The 19,209-nt window shown below is 33.8% G+C and overlaps 1 protein-coding gene across 1 annotated transcript in view; it reads left to right on the top strand.

Annotated features, from left to right (window-relative positions):
- The window catches only part of PRKAR2B (protein kinase cAMP-dependent type II regulatory subunit beta), a 126,173-nt gene that overhangs the window by 34,769 nt on the left and 72,195 nt on the right, over window positions 1-19,209 (top strand). The window contains exon 2 of the mRNA XM_074268353.1: window positions 5,802-5,837. Coding sequence (XP_074124454.1) covers window positions 5,802-5,837 — 36 coding nt within the window. The remainder of the gene's footprint in view (window positions 1-5,801; window positions 5,838-19,209) is intronic.

Below are 19,209 nucleotides of genomic sequence, written 5' to 3'. Positions count from 1 at the left end.
TTAACATTGAGATTGAAGGCTAAGGTTTGGTTTCTTTTAACCTTCTATTTCTAATGAATGTTTAATACTGATTAAAAGGCTCTCAAAGAAATGTTAATAATGGCTTTCTTTTTGTCCATTTCCACTTTTCCAAACTAAACAGTTTATCTCTTAAAACGGTGTTGGATTTGCTCTAAAGGTTTATTGTAGTCTTTTCATATTTCTTGCAAAATAAGTGATATCATTAGTTAGTTAGATTTCCTAAGATAAATATCATTTTTTGTATCATGGCAATTTCCACATCCTTTGTCTTTGATTTTCTTCTTAAAGAAAAGAAGATATATAGGCAGAAGATTTCTGGCTAGCCTAGAGTAAATGAGTGAACAAATGAATGAAGACATTAAGGACTTGATATGTGTAAAGCACTACTCACAGTGCCTAGGATATAGATACAAAAGCAAGATAGCTTCTTCTTTCAAGGAGTTTATATTCTATGGGAGGATACATGTACATTAGAAAAATTAGAAATTTAGTCGCACATTAGGGGGGAAAAGTCAGGCAAAACAATGCCATTTCTAGTGATGAAACCATTGCCCATTTCTAAAATTGGACGATTTAACAGTACAGAGGATGTTAGTGGTAAGAACTTACTTTCTTGAATATTCAGTTAACTATAGCTGCTGAGTAGGCAGGGGAAAACAGTTGCCAGGTTTGCACAGTTGACAGGTCTCATTTCCATATGAGCAACTTCTTGGATGTTGGTTCTAGGGGATGGGCAGGAAGCAAGATTTATTTGGGGAAGATGTTTGGACTTACAATTGCAGTTGGGTAGCATTGATTATGGCAAGAAATTCAATGATGCCCACAGAGTCAGAGCTGAAGTAAGGCCTGTGATAGAAACAAGGCTAGCCATCCATTTCCAGAAGTTTTAAGCTTAAGATCCTAAGCTATGTCCATTAAATCTTTAGTTTTATGGTAGTTAAGGTGATGGCAGTTATTTATGTTGCCAGCACCAGCTGCCTCCTTTCTTTCTCTCAGGGTGCTTCAACTATGTTGGATTCTATGTTGGATAATCAGGGATTATGAGACTTGACCTTTCATTTCTTAACTATGTATCACATTTCCCAACACATTTTGATTTAATCTTTAATTTTTATTGATTAACTCTGAATTTTGTATTATTATTAAATATTATTATAATTATAAAAATTATTACTAAAATTAAATTTGATTGATATCACATTTTGCTTTAATATTGATTCTTAAATATTTGGATACCTAAAATCTTTCCTATTATTCCAGCTGACTGAGTAATCCTAAAATTCTCAAAGTCATCTTAATACTATGCTAGGCACTGGGTATACAAAGACAAAAAAGAAAACAGTTCTTCCCTTGAGAATCGTATATTCCATGGAGTTTGTGATGTGAAATAAGCCTAGAAAGGTATAGAGAGCCACAGATAATGGGGGAATGCTGGGTGAAAACCCTTCAGCCCAGAGGGAACCTGCTAACTATATCTGATTCGGCTCCTCATCTCCCCTAGGGCTCTCCACCCTCCCGACAAGTCAGGGGGTGGTGACAACCTGTGTTAAGGTTGAAGCAGAGTGCTACACGTGGCAGAGAATCATTACATACAATAGCAAGTTTTTTATATGATCCCACATGCACAATCTATAGTTAGTGTATGTGCAATGTTGTTATAGTTATATAAGGGTATTAGGGTATATAAGGGTGAGAGAATTTGGAATAAACAGACTCCATGTTTTGACCATTCAGTGAATCTTGCCTCATTACTCCTCCACTAAGACCAAGGACTTGGGTTGGTCTCGAGATCCTCCAGAGAGCTAGCCCGGACAGTATATTTTGGCACCTCAGCATGGGGGCTGTAGAAAGCACACAACAGAAAGGTAGTTTGAAGATAGATAGTAGAATGCCCTAAATGCCAGACTAAATAGTATAGACCCCTAAAACCAAAAGACTACATTGATTTTCAGGCTTTCATTGTGGCTTTAATAAAATCTTATAATTTTTTATTGTCATCTCTAAAATAAAGTGCTGTTTAAGCACTATGGTGATTTAATAAATTATTTACTAAATATTTTGAGCTTCCTAGAAAAAAAATGGCATTTTATACTTAAATAATTTACTAGCAAAAGTGGAAGGAAACATTTCTTAAGCACCTCTATGTGCTAGGCATAATTGTTACTTTAATTGATCCTCATAGTTGCTATCTTTGATCCTCATTTTACAGATGAGGAAACCAAGGCTAATAAATTAAATGACTTTGCCATCTGTTACACAGTCAGGAAGTATCCAAGGGAGAATTTGAACTCAAGTCTCCTTGATCCTAGGCCCAGCAACCTATCCACTGTGCCACCTAACATTGGAACTAGTAAGAGGGTAAGGACTCAGCTTTACATAGGCAAGCATGTTTTCTGTCATATGGTTGTAATTGTTCTTGCCACCAATTTAGGAGAGATAAATTCCATCATCTACCTATCTACCCTCTTTTGCTGGAAGCCCAAGATAAAGAAAATGCTACATGTGATCCCAAAAGAAATTAAACTGATTCTGTTTTCTTAGAACCCACAAAATGCTTAATTCCCAAAGCAGACATCAGTCATTTTTAACACAGTCCCACAGTCAATGAGCCTAAGGAACCAATCAGGTTAGGGTTAGGGTTAGGTATTGATCATGTTCGTTAGCAAGCCACCCTGAATACCATTATAAATGATGAATGAGTGGAAGGCATAAGCAAAAAGTCTAGGATCAGGATATTGTAAATAAGCCCAAAGGTTAAGAATTGTGTCCAATCAACAATGCTATTAATGTCCTCAGTATTCTTCAGAAGATGTAAAATACAAGCATAATATGCTTATTTATTCATTCATTCATTTATTATGTCTAACAGTATAAGCCTTTAGTTAACATTATTTTACTTTTCTCATTTAATATATTAGAGATTTCAGTGTTCAAAATTAGTAGGTCCATTATCATTGATAAAGAAAATAGATTAGAAAAGTAGCCAGATTTATTGAATTATTTTTCTTTCTGCTAATTTAATCTATAAATTGTCTTCAGATGATATGATTGAACTGAATTTTGCTCCCCCTATTTTATAATGTGATACTGATAGAACTTGGCAGTCTTCTGGTATCTCTCATAGGGTTTTGTAAGTGAGTGTATGTTCTAAACAAGTATTTCAGTGGCAGTTCATCTCTCTAATTGGTAACATTAAGTATTTTCTGCCTAAGGTAATTCCTGGGCTTGACAGTTAAACTTTTTCAGGAAATGTTGAAAGTCAAGGTCAACATCTTTGCCTTTTTCCATTCAACATCTTTCAGAATCATTTGAGTGGGTCATAGCAAAGCTCTTGCTTTCAGTGTTTTTATCCTTTTTATTATTTGGTGTTAACTTTGATTTTTGCTTTTAACTAATCATTGGTCTGACTGAACTTTTATGTCTCCCAAAAAATACAATTTCCTGTCTATTAAGATATCATCAGATTGTTTTTGTGATGTTTGATGTTCAATGTCTTGTGTTTTCTGACTTTATTTCTGGAAAAAAATATTCACGATACATACTTATATGACTTCTTAAAGGTCCACAAGCCTTTAAATTCTTTCATTTCTCAAACTTGAACAGTATTTTCAACTTCCTAAATTAATTTTTCTTTTTTGATATGAACTTATATTGTACTGGAGGATGGGAGAAAAGAAGACAACATATACACAGAGATATAAATGCAACCAATATTTCTAACCTCATCTATGTGGCTATTCTCTCCAATTATACAGATATCAGCTCATCCATCCTTATTGATATTGTATTTCATTCAGCTATATCCTCCCATAAGTTTGCAAAAGGCCCACCCAACCTGCTAGAGATTTTCTTCACATTCTTTTGATGCTAGGGAAGTATGTGGGGCTATTTCTTATGCCTCACTCATGCTTTCTTTTGCTGGAAGGCCTGTGACCATATTATTGCTTCTGAAGTATTTTTCTTTATTCACATCTTTTATACATTTATTCTTCATCATTCCATGTTTGTAATGTGTCACAGAATGCTCTTGCCTATCCACTGTCTCTCCATTGCTCTTTGGGTAATCCTTAACTTCACTTCTTTGGAAACTGTAATGATCTATAAGTTATAGCCCGACAATATCACAGGGAAAATGCTGATTTTAAGAAATAACGATCTCTATTTCATTCGAAGCTTGAAATCATTAAAAGAATTTCAGTCTCCCAAGTAAACTAGCACAATTCCATTTAAATTCTGGACCCAGTTCATTACTCATTTATGTATGCCTGAGATTTGAAATGTAGGTTTATTTTGAATCCTAGCATTTTTTGTGCAAATAGGCACTTAATATCTTGAACTGAGTTGGAAGAGAGACCCTGGGGATTATCTAGGTCATAGACCAGAGAGGTGAAGTTGAACTGACTTTCCCAAAGTCACACAAGTATAATAAGACATAACAGTTGGCTTTTGTACCATGTGCTTCTGCTTACTCAAGATCCAACACTTTTCCTTCTGTACCACATATTTGACATGGCTTCTCCATTTGGGTATATTTTTGTACTTGTTGGCATAGTGATTTATAAGTGGTTCTAAGGAATTTAATGTGGTTGAAGGTTTTCAATCTCTTATGTATTCTCCATCTTTAATTTTCCTCTCCTACCCATCCAATCCATGACTATTAGCAACATGCTCCATACATAATAAATACTTAGTACATTTCTTGTTTATTGAGTGAAATGTACAGTTATTCAATAAATATTCGTTAAACATCTCATATATGCCAAATGTTCTTCTAGGTTCTGTGGAAAATGTAAAATTTAGATAAAAAGACATGACCCATACCTTCCTGGCTTTTATAGCTCATGACAAATGAGACATAAATATAGTAAACTACAAAGTAAAACATTACATGAGGAGTTAATTATATGCAAAATAAAGCTGATTGTGAGATATCCAGGGAAGATTATCACTAAGATCACAGAAAGCTTTTCATATAGGAGATGAATATTGAGTTAGACATTAAAGAATAAATAGGATCATTATCAAAGAATAAGAGATCATAGATTTAGAGCTAGGAAGAATATCAGAGGTCAGTTAATTCATCATGTTCCTCTGCCCTTTTTACACATGAAGAATCAAGAGAAGTTAGGAAATTTTTCCATGATCCCATGTGACTGAACTGGGATTCAAGCCTAAGGTCTGACTCCATCCCCATTGCAATCTACTTGGTCATTCCTCTTTTGAATTATGTTAACATTTCCTTGGCTACTCTCTCCCCCTTTGCTTAGCTCTTCTGTTCTACCTTACATGAATTTCTTTAATGCATGTGTCTCATCAAATCACTTTTTGGTTCAGACCTCTCACTGCTTACCAGATAAAGTTTTAACTCCTTATCTTGGTTTTCAGAATTTTATATAATCTGGCTTCTGCCAGTATTTCTAACCTAATCTTAAACACTTAAACACTTTATCTTCTAATTAAAATGGTCACCTTGCCCTAAACACCTCTACTTCTTTGCTGCATTTGCTTACTTTATTCCATGTGCCTGGAATGTTCTCTCACAAAGAGGAAGGAAGATATGAATGGACATCGATATCCATTGTATGTGTATGTGTGTAATCTTTTGGTAATTTAACTCATTACAACAATGACTGATCAAACTATGTAGTTTTAATATTTAAGTAATAAAAAGTTAGTTTCTTTTAGCAATAGAATTGAAAAAATGTCATTTTACTTTAATACTTGATTTGTGCACTTTCACATAAATTTCTAATCACAAATTCATTCTTTTTTCCATATAGCTCCTGTGATAAACCGGTTTACTAGACGTGCATCAGGTAAGTCTACTATCTTTATGTTTGCATTGATCTGCATGATGAGAATGTGTTAAAGATAATGTTTATAATATCTTTTTTTAAAATTCATATTTTCCAGCAATTTTCAGACAAATAAAAGTGCCTAATTTATTTAAAATTATCAATTGAATGAAGTGAGGTTTTTTAGTTAATGAAAGCTTATCCCCTCAAGATCCAGAATTTTAAAAATAATTTCAAACAAGGAAAATTTTCTAACTGTTCAAATAAAACAATTTTTGGCATGTTGGAGGGATAAATTTCAAGCTGCCTTTTTAAGCCTGAGCTATATAAGGAATAATTAGTTCTGGAAGGCTTACTTTGTTTCCATTTGTGCCATCATGTTTGATACATTAATAGTTGATGGCTTATAAAGTTGATTACGAATTTATGCAATAAAATATAATTTTTAAGAAAATATGCCTGATTATGGTGGAAGCATTTGTGTTCTCTTGAAATTGTTGTAATCTTGAGTGTTGTTTTTTTTTTCATCATAACTGCTGAAAATGAAGTGACAGTATATTTTGTCAGGCTGGCTGGCTATTTCTGATGTCTGATGTCAAATAGACAACAATCATAGGTTGAAGCAAAACTCTACAAAATTGTAATAATTATAACTATGTACATGTGTATGTGTGTATGTATTTGTGTGTGTATGTATATGTATTATGTGCCCAGAAAATAGGCAAATAATATACTAATTTGATTGTCAAGAGCTCCTAGAGTAAGTAATTTCTATTTCTATCAATGACTGTATTGACATGAGAACTGAGGTCTAGTGTCCATTAAAATATTTTGCTTTTGGACAAATTTGATTAATAACAATTATGAACTATATGTAATATTAATTGGTATATTGGAAGCTCTAAAAATGAAGATTTGGTTTGACATACCTTGACCCATAGTCCATGGGAAGCAAAGCTATATTAATTATATTTCAAAAGAATTTAGCTATGACTATGATGATGATGGAAGGCAAAATTGAAATAGCAAAATTGAACATTTCAATTCTGCAAAGGTAGCATAAGAAAAACAGATCTAGGAGATATAATTTTGAAATTAGCTATATATAGAGGAAGTAAAATACAATAAACATTAAGCTAATGAAACTATGTGATAATAGAGGTCTTATAGATAGTGATAATTACTATTATTCAGGTAACACAGTATGCCCAAACCTAATTGGTTATTATGTTTTTTATCTAGTTTTTCTTTTAAACATAGTAAATAAAATTGTGAGAATTCATGTAATATAATGAATAAAGTGAAATCAGAAAGACTTGGGTTTTTCATTTTGCTTCTGATACTAGGTTTGACCATTTAAGCTCTGAGAAATTTAAGGCATTTAAGCTCTGAGAACCTTAGGCATCTCTAAAACTGCATAAGATTGCAGTATTTTTAGCTGGTAAAAGTTCCCACACTGATTAATTCAAAGGTCATCTTCATAAATAATCATCATTGGAAGAAAGAGTGAAATCAATGTGGTATCCAGGAGATTTGGCTATGTATTTTTTTTACTTTTTAAAGATGTCCATGAAATAAAACTATGATGTTTAAAAAGTTCAAGAGATATAATTTCTGGTAATTTAATCATTTTATTAATAAAACTAGCATGTATATTCATGAAAAGAGGTCTATGGTACTATTACATGCCAAAGATTATTCATGACATTGGGTTCATAGTTTATATGCTCTTGGAAGATACAGTGTTCCTGAGGCTAGTAATCAACACTGATTGTTTAACAATGAAATGTAGGTTCATTCTAATGAGGGTCTTGAAGTATATAACTTGGATCATACAAGATTTGGTCAAAGAAACTTATCAATTTCCCTATCACTTGTCTGGCAAAAGGGAGAATCCACATTTTTCTAGATCTAGATCTAGATCTAAGTAAACACAATGAGCAGGAAAACATCCATTATCTTAAACTTAAATTTTCTTTTACTGCCTGAATAAATCTTAGTCTGGGTAAGTCTTTGCCCAAAATTTCCTACACTTGTTTATTTCTGAATGAGAAAGTAGAAAAGAGGAAGAACCTTGTTCCTCATTCAATTATTAGTTATTACTATACAGAGAAATAATCATTTTTTCAATAATTTAATCCAAAGGTTAGAAATTATCCTCTAGTTTGTGGACAAAAATAAACCATGCTTAATGTGTATTATACATAGATATACTATCTCTTTATATCTTAATCTATCTCTTCCCATTGATCCCTAAATGGAAATGGAAATTTTAAATGCCTACTAAAGAGTTTTTCCAACCTCCTTTGTGATTTCAGTTCACCATCTAACATTCTGATATATAAGAAGAGATTGAAACTGAATTGCCTCCATTTGAAAATGTCTTGGGAAGATTCTGAATATCAGCTGGCAAGATTAAATACCAGACACTGAGGTCCTTTATCAAGCTAAACTGCCAAGCATTCAGCTCTATTGCAAAGAGTGCAATGTTCAGTTCTTCTAAACATATTTCCATATTCATCATGCTGTACAAGAAAAATCAAATCAAAAGGGAAAAAATAGGAAAAAAACACAAGCAAGCAAACAATAGTAACAAAAAGGTCAAAATATTATGCTTTAGTCTATATTCAGTCTCCATAGTTCTCTCTTTCTGGATGAGGATGACATTTTTTTATCCCATGTCTAGTGGAATTTCCTCAAATCAACACATTGTTGAGAAGATACAAGTCCACACAATTGATCATCACATAATCTTGTTTTTGTGTATAATGTTCTCTTGGTTCTGCTCACTTAGCATCAGTTCATCTAAGTCTTTCCAGGCTTTTCTAAAATCAGCCTGTCATTTCTTATACAACAATAGCATCCCATTACATTTATATACTATAACTTAACTCAGCTATTCCTCAATTGATGGGTACCCACTCAATTTCCAATTCCCTCTCACTACAAACAGGGCTGCTACAAACATCCATGCACATGTGGCTCCTTTCCCCTCTTTTATGTTCTCTTTGAGACACAAACACAGGAGTGACACTGTTGGATGAAAGGGTATGCATAATTTTATATCCTTTAGGGCATAGTTCCAAACTGACCACAACATCTTTCTTAGGGGAAATGTAACTTTGAGGGTTTTACACCATAACTAGTAAAGTCTCAGAAAAGGAGGAAAAATAAAGATGGGAACAAGGATATATATTGAGATGTTGAGACTGTCTTTAAAAATAGTATGGGAAACCTTTGTTCCCATCACAACAAACAACAGTCTGGGAAGTTCCCAAAAGTTTGTTTAAAGGTTAACTAGACAATCTCAGAATGGATGATTTGTTTAAAGAGTTTTGGCCTCACATTAATTGAGACAATAGAGGCTGAATAACAAGAGTTTCAACTAAACAGGATATTCTGGGAGAATTAATCTGGTTATGATTCTCATTTTAACAATTACTAACAATAAGCTAGTTGAGGGTTCACATCAATACAAGGACATTCTCAAGATCTTTCTGAAGAACTTTGTAATCAGTTGTATGTCATGGAAGACACCAACAAAGGATTGCTCGGCATAGAGTGTCCACATCAAAGAAAGCATTATGTTTTCTTCATTATTATTGAAGCAAAATTGTAGTAACTTAAAAGAAAGATGAGATTTGCACAATTAGAGACATCTCCACTCCAAATGTTCATATGGACTATTTGTGCCCGACCTGTGGTAGAACCTCCCAAGCTTGTATTGGTCTGATACAACCACAGTTGTACATTCTGTACCTTGATCCTGACATAGTGATATCAAACCAACTAATCATATATGGTACTTTGGGATGTAATTAATTTTGGCCTTGGATTTTAACCAATCAAACTTACTGTATTGTTACCTGTCTTGGGCTTCAATTCCCTCTTAATACTATTTTTTATCTTTCCTAGTTTGGAGATCATTTCCTTTAAACAACTAAGATGGAAGCAAATCCAGTATTATACTGTTTTGATTTCATTCTATCATCTTTTAACATGACACTTCTCCTCCAAAGTCCTAACTATTTTTTCAGTTCCCTGACAATTAAAAGAAACTCCTTTTTAAATTATTAGCCTTAAGTCATTTGGGGTTTAAGTATTCCTTGAAATCTCATGGTATTTATCTTAAATTATCTAGCCCTTCTTTTAGCTTTTGAATATTCCCTTTTATATGTCAGAGAATTCTTTATTTAGTATACATTGGCTTCTTCAGTGAATTGTTTTCTTTTCTTTAGAATTATTTACAGATTAAATTCAGATTCTTATTTTTCTTATTCTTGACCTCTATTGTAGGAATTCTTAACATGGGGTCCATGAGGTTTTTTAAAATATTTTATATAAAATATTAAATAATAAGATTTAAAATATGTTAATGGAATTGATTTCCTTTGTAATCCTATGGATTTATGAATCCTAGGCACTTAAAAACACTAAGAAGGAGTCTGTAGGCTTCATCAGATTGACAAAGGGGTCTATGTCACAAAAAAGTTTAAGAAACCCCACAAAAAAGTTTAAGAAACCCCTGCTCTATAACCACATTCCCCTGTAGAATAGCAAAAAGTCAAACCTACCTTATCTCAAAGTTTGTTCCTTTCAAAAATATTTTTTCTTCAAGCCTAGGTTACTTGTCTGTGCCCCACTTCTTATTTCTTCTGCTTTTTAAAATTGAATAAAGTTGTCCCCATTAGTTCCATGTTGCCAGCTTCTCTAGAAGTTCTTTCTTAGATCCAAACTTCTCTAGGCCATAAAACTAAGAAAGTAGATTCCATAATATTCTAAAGGATGACTGACCAATTTTGTGGCTATGAAAATAAGATTGCAAATCTGGAGCTAAATTAAGATGAATTGACTGACAGCAGAAAATTTTGGAAAAGAACATGCACTCAATAATTGCTTAGTTGGTAGAAGACCATGATTAAATCATAAGAAACTTCATAAGTTATATAATGTTGATCTTTATTATGTTGCTGAAACTTTTAATTCAACATAGTCATAGATGGGGAATCTATGTGGTATGAGTGGATAGAGTACTTGGCGTAGAGTCAGGTAGACTCATTGTCTTGAGTTCAAATCTAGCTTCAGACACTAGTTGTGTGACTCTAAGCTAGTCACTTTACTCTGTTTGCCTCAGTTTCCTTATCTATAAAATGAGCTCCAGTATCTTTGCAAGAAAGCCTAAAATGGAGTCATAAAGGATTATACATAAATGAAAAATGACCAAAAATAACAGAAGTCATAAAGGAGATATCAGACATATAGAGCAGTTAGGTGAACTATCCAGAGAGATAAGGTTACAAAGATAGTAGTAAGTAGTAGAACAGGGATTTGAGCTTTGATTCACTATCTCTCCTTATGTTCCTTTACTATGCAATGACAGTCTCTCAAAAATCTTTCATTCGTAAAACCAATTCACTACAGGTTCATGAATTCTTCACATTCAGTGCCACTAGCTCATTGCCATTAGTTCCTAATGGTTCTCAGGACTTCCTGGCTAACCCCACATCATTTCTACATCCCTTTGCAGTTGAAGCAGATCTCATTCCATTCCCTACATTGTCCCAGGAGCCCTTCAGACTACTCCACACACTTTGCTATTGACCATGGGTAGCCATGCTGATTCTGTCCTTCCTTGGAAATAACATGAGTGTCAGGAAGTCTGCCAAAGCTGATGCCCCAACTCTCCATTGCATTAATGGTTGGGCAATCAAGCTAGTCCCAGGGCTCCTACTCCCTGCTGATCAAATCTATTTACCTCAGACGTGAGACTTGAGCACTGTGGGAATTGATGGATGCTAACATTAAATGTGAGTTCATTTGGCCATCTAATTAATACACATCCTGCCCTGGGACACTAGTGTCATTCATTAAAAGAAAAAAAAATAGTGGACTACCACTGTGCCACAATTACTAGTCTAGTGACTGATTAATAAGCAGATCTTGACTTCCATTCCTTTAATTTGCAAAATAGTTTTTAAAGGGAAATATATCAAAAATATTAATCTGTAACTTTATTATCTACAGCTCTCCTTTTTAATGTAGTCACGTTATCAGAGTATGAATTTAAAGACTTTTGTATTAAGTTAGAGCTCTCTTTTTGTTTTGTTTTTTTAAAGTTGCTCCAAATTTATGTTTCATTTGGGATTTTTTTATTATAAGATTAATTTACTTCATATTTTTTCACTAAGAAAAATGATTAATTTTTCAAACGCACTTTGAAGTCTTTTACATTAAAAAAAATCCCATACATTTCAAAGTACTTTGCCCACAAGTTGTCACACACAGCCTTCCTTTTAGTGGACTTTCTTGTGAATGATAATGCTTTGATTAAATGCTTATTGTTTGCCACTGTGCCAAATTCTAAAGATACAAGCACAAGCATGACAGTCTCTGTCTTCAAGGAGCTTACATTTTAATAATGGGAAATAACATAAAAAAGAAACTTGAAAGTGAGGAGCAGAGCTAGGCAAGATAAATTAAAAGCTTAGCTATTAGAACCTAGGCTGGAGTAGAATTGATGGTTCCAGTGGTTATTACTGTAACTACTCTAATAACTCCAAATCTACCCTCACATATCTGTCAGTAAAAATGACAGTCTGTAAAGGATGCATTATTTCCAGATTGCACAAAGGGCTAATACTCTTAGAGCTGCATTTTATCTTGACATTATTTGAGTTTACTCAGTGCCAGATCTGTCAAATACAGGTCTCTTACACCATAAATACAAATCTCTTAGACTATATTATTTTCACTTAAAATCTGATGGTATATTGAATTTTTTTCATTATATTACATTGCCATCAATAGGCTTTTCAAAGCAATATCTTCTCTAACTTCATTTTCAACAATCTAATCATGTGGATATGTTTACACTTCTTTTGCTTCATTCATTTACAATGCAAAATAGGAAAATTTTAATTTCTCAATTAATTGATTATGTTGTCTTTAAACAGGCAGATAGTTATCCTCCCACTTTATTACATATATATGGAACTATTTAAAACTGGTATGCATATGAGTGATCGAGCATTATTTCCATCATATCAAGAGACTACTGGTAACATCAAGATTTATCACAATTGACACTAAACAATTCTGTAAGCAACCTAAAATGTGAACAATCCTTTTTATTCACAGAGATGACTTTGGGAGGAAAGGATTTATGTTGCTTATTAAACAATTTAAATTTTCTTTAGAAAAATCATCTTGTTCTGCCAAAATAGTCTGTATAGATATTTTCAAAATGGTTTAGTTTATTGGATTTTTTATGTTTTCTGCAATTAAAGTATATCCATAAACAATAAACCAAGGAGTATTTCCTCTATGTTTATGACTAATGAATCCTAGCAATAAATACAGTGATTATATCATCTGTATTTGGGCATTTTACTTGTGTTTCTATACTTCTGATACACAGAGCCTGGCATATAGTAAGCACTAAATAAAGTTATTGGTTAATTAAACTCTCTCTGTTGTTTTCTTAATACTATTCTTAATTGTTCCAGTGTATTTTTCTCTTCATATTTATTATGTGTTTAACCATGACAAAGGGATATCATGTTACCCTTTTATAACTGTATACAATAATAATATAAGACAATGAGACTGTGAATTAAATGAGTGTCTGTTTTGGAAGGAGATTAATTATACAAAAAAGGGTAAAAAGTTAAAACAGAATGTTTAAAACTTTTTAAAAAATGCACAAGTGAGAAGTAAGCTCAGAAGTTGGCACAGCTAAACAGGATATATCATACTTTATCAAAAAATCAGGTTATATATAATAGAGATTCATAGTATCATGTATAATCTATTTCTTGTTCTTTGTGTAAAGATATTTTCATGTGTCTGGTGTTTGTAAAGTTCATGATAATTTTTTAAAATAAAATTTAATTAATCATATATAGATAGATAATTGCATAGATATATGAAACATGGACTTTTTTTGGTAGTTAACACTTTGAGAACATTAAAAACATTGCAGTTTCCCAAATATAATCCAATTAATCTCACTTCTAGATGCTACTCATAATTCATCTGAAGCTCTTGTCTAATACATACATATTTACGAACAAATTCAGTGAGTTTTCCTGTCTAGTTGCATATCATGGCACTTACCTTTTCATATTTTCTTTTTTAATTACTGAATACCTCTAGAAGAAGCCTTACTAAATCTACTATAAATTTATTTATCCAACTTCAATTAGGCCCTCATTTCTCATGGTAATCATTTTATTCTTCCCAATTACTTTTCTCTCAGATCCCACCACCACCCATAGTCATTCTTCCAAAACTGTTCTTTTCAAGCCCCTTGCTTTATACTACCCCTCCTTACCTCCCTATCAGATGATCTCACCTCCAAGAAGTGTTTGTGGCCTGTTCCCCTGGGGTTTTTTTTCTTCTCCAGTTCATTGCCTCAAAATATCTGCATGTCATCTCTTATTCTGTTTTGCTTGATTTAGGAGGAATAGGTAGTCTTTCTTATAGGATCCTACTCTGGAAGGGACCTCATAGGCCATAGAATCTAAGCCCTTACTTCACAGATAAGCCAACCTTTTTTAAAAGTTAAGTGACATGTTCAAGATCACACAGACAGCAAATCTCATGGGTGATATTGGAATCCAGGTCCACTCACTTCTGAGCCTATGTTCTTTTCATTTTACTAACATCAATCTCTTTGTGTCTTTGTTCCTTCTCTTTCCCTTTTTCTATCATCTGTGGACTTCTCTCTTTAACATTTTCTTTCTCATTTTTAATCTCTCATTTTCTACTAATCTTTCACCTTTTACATGCAAACATAATCATATCACTCTCCATTATTAAAAAGCCTTTGTTTGATTTTACCATCTTTCCAAGCTTGGTTGCATCTCTTCTCCTACAGCAGACATTTATTTGGCACATACTATTAGTCAGACATGGTGCTGGGACTGAGAATACAAATAAATTGAGCTGACCTCACCTTCAAAGAGTTTCTCAAGAATATGCTTGTTTACAGATGAATAAATGCAAGATACATACAAAATAAATACAGAAGGATTGAGGTATCTTAACAACAGGAAATATCAAGAAAGGTCTCTTATATGAAGCAATGCATTAGTTCAGCTTTGGAGGAAGCTAGGGCTTTCCAAGATTTGGAATTCTAAAGAAAAAATAACATTCCAGGCATGAGGCCATTCTATTCCTTCCCCTCCCCCCCCCAAAAAATGGAAGCAGGAGATAGACTATTGTGTACATGATACAAATAGGCCAGTTTGGCAGGAACATAGGATGTTTGAGGAGGCCTAACATATAATTAGTCTAAAAAAGAGAGACTAGAGTCATCCTGGAAGGGGTTTTGATATCAAGCAGATGGGTTTATTTTTTCCTACAGACAATAGGGAATCAATGAAATTTCCTGATCATAGTCAGCATGATCAGTATATCATAGCCACATGTGTGCTCAAGAAATTTGAGTAATTTAACAGTTATGTGCAGGGTGGATTGGAGAGAGAAGAATTTTGAGGAAGTCAGGCCTTGTAAGAGACTATCATAATCATTCCAATAAAAGGTGATGAGAATTTGAACCAGAATTTTGAGGTTTAGATGGAGAAAATGGGATATATTTGGGAGATATTGGGGAGTTTAAATTAACAAGACTTGACAACATAGCTGGTTATCTTACAGAGGAGCTGAGGTGCTTCAACCAAACTGGAAGAGAACCGAGAGAGAGCAGGGACATAAAAATGCAGGCAAGACAGAGAATCCAGAGGGAGAAAATGGTCAACAGTGCCACATATTACAGAAATTAAAATAATAATAATAATAATGAGTATGTGTGGGCATAAAAGAGGAAGTTCCTTCTTAGCACAAAAGATAGCAGGCACAGCCATGCGGAAAAAGGTTAGGATAAAATCAGAAAATATAAGTCATTCAGTTTGTAACAAAGAGCAAGTGAAAGGGGAAGAGTGAGAAAAACACCTTTTAAAGTAGATTGGAGCCACATTTGTGAAGGCCTTTGAATGCCATGTTAAGAGGTTTGCATTTTATTTAATCAGCAATGTGAAGCCATTGAAGACTTTTTTTTAAAGCAGGGAAGTAATGTGATTAAATTTATGCATTAGGAAGATTACTTCAGCAGTAGTGTGAAAAATGTATTAGAGAAAAGAAAAACTGGAGGCAGAGATAGCAGAATCCAAGCAGAAGCTGCTGAAGGCCTGACCTGGGAATGGAAAAGAATTACAAATGCTTGGGAAATTATAGAGGTTAAATTGACAGGATTTGGCAGACTTGTATTTGAGGTATGAGAGACAGGGAAGAATCAACCATGACTGAGATTTCTAACCCAGAACCATTTCTTCTTTTAATTTCAGTTTGCTTCATAGTGTTATTTTCTGTTTTACCAAGGGGAGTGTTCCAGATTAAAAAAAAAAATCTCCTAATTGGCTATCAATTTGATCCTCACTTCTTATTTTTAACAATCTCTGACCCTGTGTGGCAAAATTCATAGATTCGCTGTTTTGTATTTCATATTTCCTAATAAATACCCATGTTGTGATTATTCTGTCCATAGTATGTAATAAACAATATGTTTACCTCAAGAATCCAAGTGGTTGATTTTTAATCCATCTATAATTCTCTTTATTCCATTAAATACTTTCATTGTAATTTGAAAGTAACCCTGGGTTTTCAAGGCTTTTTTTCAAAGGCTGCATTCTCTCAAGTCCTTTGAGTTTGGATGGGCTTGGTCATTCAATTCAGCAAATATGTAGATATGTGGAAAATGAGCTGAACCCAGAGTCAGATAGGAGAATGAAAGGCTGAATTGTCTTTGGAAATTATATAGTATATTTAATAGCATAAAGCTTTTTCTCAGAACAAAGACTTTTTTAAAACCATATTCTTCTTGGTACAGTATGGCTATGAGTTGAAAAACATCCAAAGGCAATGGAGAGGCATCTAGGTCGACATCAGTAGGCTGAACACCTCACCCAAGAATTGCATGAGAGAAGTATCATAAGGAGTATCTCCAGAGAGATTTATGATTGGAGAAAATAGTCACATGGTAAGAATATTATTGAGATCGTCCAAGCAAGAAGGAAGGCACTCAGCAGCTGTATATATACCCTATGAAATTGCCTTTGGCAGGGCATTAACAGTGCACAAAATGAGAGGGCATGGTTGGCTGGGAATCTGCTTTTTGATAGAAAATATCTCCAAAATCATGAGTTTTTAGTTTCATTGAAAAATGCTTAAGGTACTCTGCTAGTCTTTGAAGGTATAAAGACAAATTATAGTAGTTTCTGCTTTTAAATAACATTATAATCAACTTTATGTTCATGCTTAAGTATATACAAGGTAATTTGAGAGCACATTATCAAATAAAGATATCAAGAAAGGTATTGTAAAAGGAGATGCCTTTTAAGTTGGGTCTTAAAGGAAGCCAAACATTCTGAGAGGTAAAGATTAGGAAGGAGTTCATTCTAAGTTTCAAGGACAGCTTGTGCCAATGTACAGTGCTGAGAGATAATATGAAGTGTGCTTGAAGAGCAATAATATTAAATAAACAGAGGAAGATAGATTGGATCCAGCTTTTGGAGGACCTTAAAAATCAGATTGGAGAATTTATCTGAGAGACACCAGGGAGCCACCAAAGATATCTGAGCCAGGGAATGACCTATGCCATCAGAAGTTGAATTTGGCAGCTGTTAGAAATGAATTGGAGAGGGTAGAGTACAAAAGGAGGAAGGTTGATGAATATGAAATGCTGCCTGAAAATTCCTGTAATCAAATTCAAAGATATCACCAATAGTTCCAGACCTTGTCGCTCATAAAGATTTACTACATTTCAGAGGGTTTGCCACCTGTACTAGTAGAAGAGAATTCCACTACAGGGTTCGTTTGTGGGTGTTTTTTTTGGTCAGTCAGTATGTATTTTTGAAGCCCTTGCTATATGTCAGGCACAGTGCTAATAGCTGAATACAAAGAGAAAAGATAATTCCTGCCCTCTATGAGCTCAAATCTAATGGTCTTTCAAAATTGAAAGAAAAAGATTTACAGGCATAAACACAAAAGAAAAAGAGTCTTTATTTCTTTGAAGAGCAAGATTCAGGTAAACAAAGAATTATTGCAAAATCAAATCAGTAACAAGGTAGTGTGGTACACAACTCTTCATAATGGATAGAGGAAAAGTGGCTTTGGAATCAGAAAGATCTTGGGGGCAAGATCTACCTCTGATATAGATTAGTTCAGTAGCTATAGTCCAGTTATTGAACCAGTGTCCCGGATATTCTACAGTTAATGTAGGCTACAGATATTTTATGGATCTATATCAGTGAAGGAAGTTCCCTATACTGATATAATCACAGATGAAAAAAAAAAAGAGGGGGGGGAGAGAGATGGAGAGAGGAAGAAAAATGAAAAAGGAGAAAGAGAGCAGTAGAGGGAGGAGGAAGAAAGGAATAAAAAAAGAGAAAAGTATAGAGGGGGAATAGAAAGGAAGGAATGTTCAGCTTTTGTGGTTTTCTGTTTATTGTTCTCTAAGGGCATTCATGGTAGAGTCATACAAATAAATGTGGAGCTCATTGTTTCTCTGTATAAACCCTGCATCCTTAGAGATAGCTTTAGTTGCTCGTTGACCAGAAAGTCTTCAAAAGTCTGGGGCAACCATCATTGACCTTCACCTGAAAGCTATATATTTGGTCAGAGAGTGAGGAAGAAAAACCAGTTTAATTCATAGGAACATGTTTCCCTTTTCTCTCTGAGTTGCCTTGCTTATCGATTACTCTTGTTTCTTCACCCTCTTTAGATCTTTATTCAATCTGGTCTCTACTAGAGAGACAGTCTTCCCCTTGTTTTGTCTCAGTTCTCCCTTTTGTACCCCTTAACTTTCCCTTCTATACTGTCCCACTATCTTTCTTAAATCCCCTAAGTATTTGCTGGGGGGATAATAATGCTGCATTTGCCCATCACTGAAAAAGTTGAATTTTAATTTTTCCTTCCTGCTTTTGGAAATGACAGAATATTAAGATGACCAGAAGAGGGCAATGGATAGACCTTTATGGAAGACCATTTCAGAAAAAGAAAAACACAAATCATACAGAATTAGGGAGTTAACTTTTGACATATTAGAGAAAAACAAAAATGAATTAGAGTTAGAAGACCTGGATTTGAATATAGTCTTTGTCATTTACTGACTGTTATAATATAGGACAAAAGATCCCTTAAAAGGAGGGCCCAGTATCCTTGTCTGTAAAGTGATAGTATAGAGTTGATCTTTAAGCATATTATCCTAAGTATACCTGTTGGCTTTTTTTTGCTAGTGTTTGCTGAATAGTCCAGTGTGTCTAGTCCTAAAAGCACCCAAAACTTCTTTAGTTTTCTCTCTTTATGTCTTGTTCATTTATCTTTATGTCATTCA

The sequence above is a fragment of the Sminthopsis crassicaudata genome, chromosome 5 (genome assembly GCF_048593235.1).
Source record: "Sminthopsis crassicaudata isolate SCR6 chromosome 5, ASM4859323v1, whole genome shotgun sequence".
In the NCBI taxonomy this organism is placed as follows: Eukaryota; Metazoa; Chordata; class Mammalia; order Dasyuromorphia; family Dasyuridae; genus Sminthopsis; species Sminthopsis crassicaudata.
The sequence above is the reverse complement of the archived record's forward strand: the minus strand, read 5'-3'. Positions and strand labels throughout refer to the sequence as shown.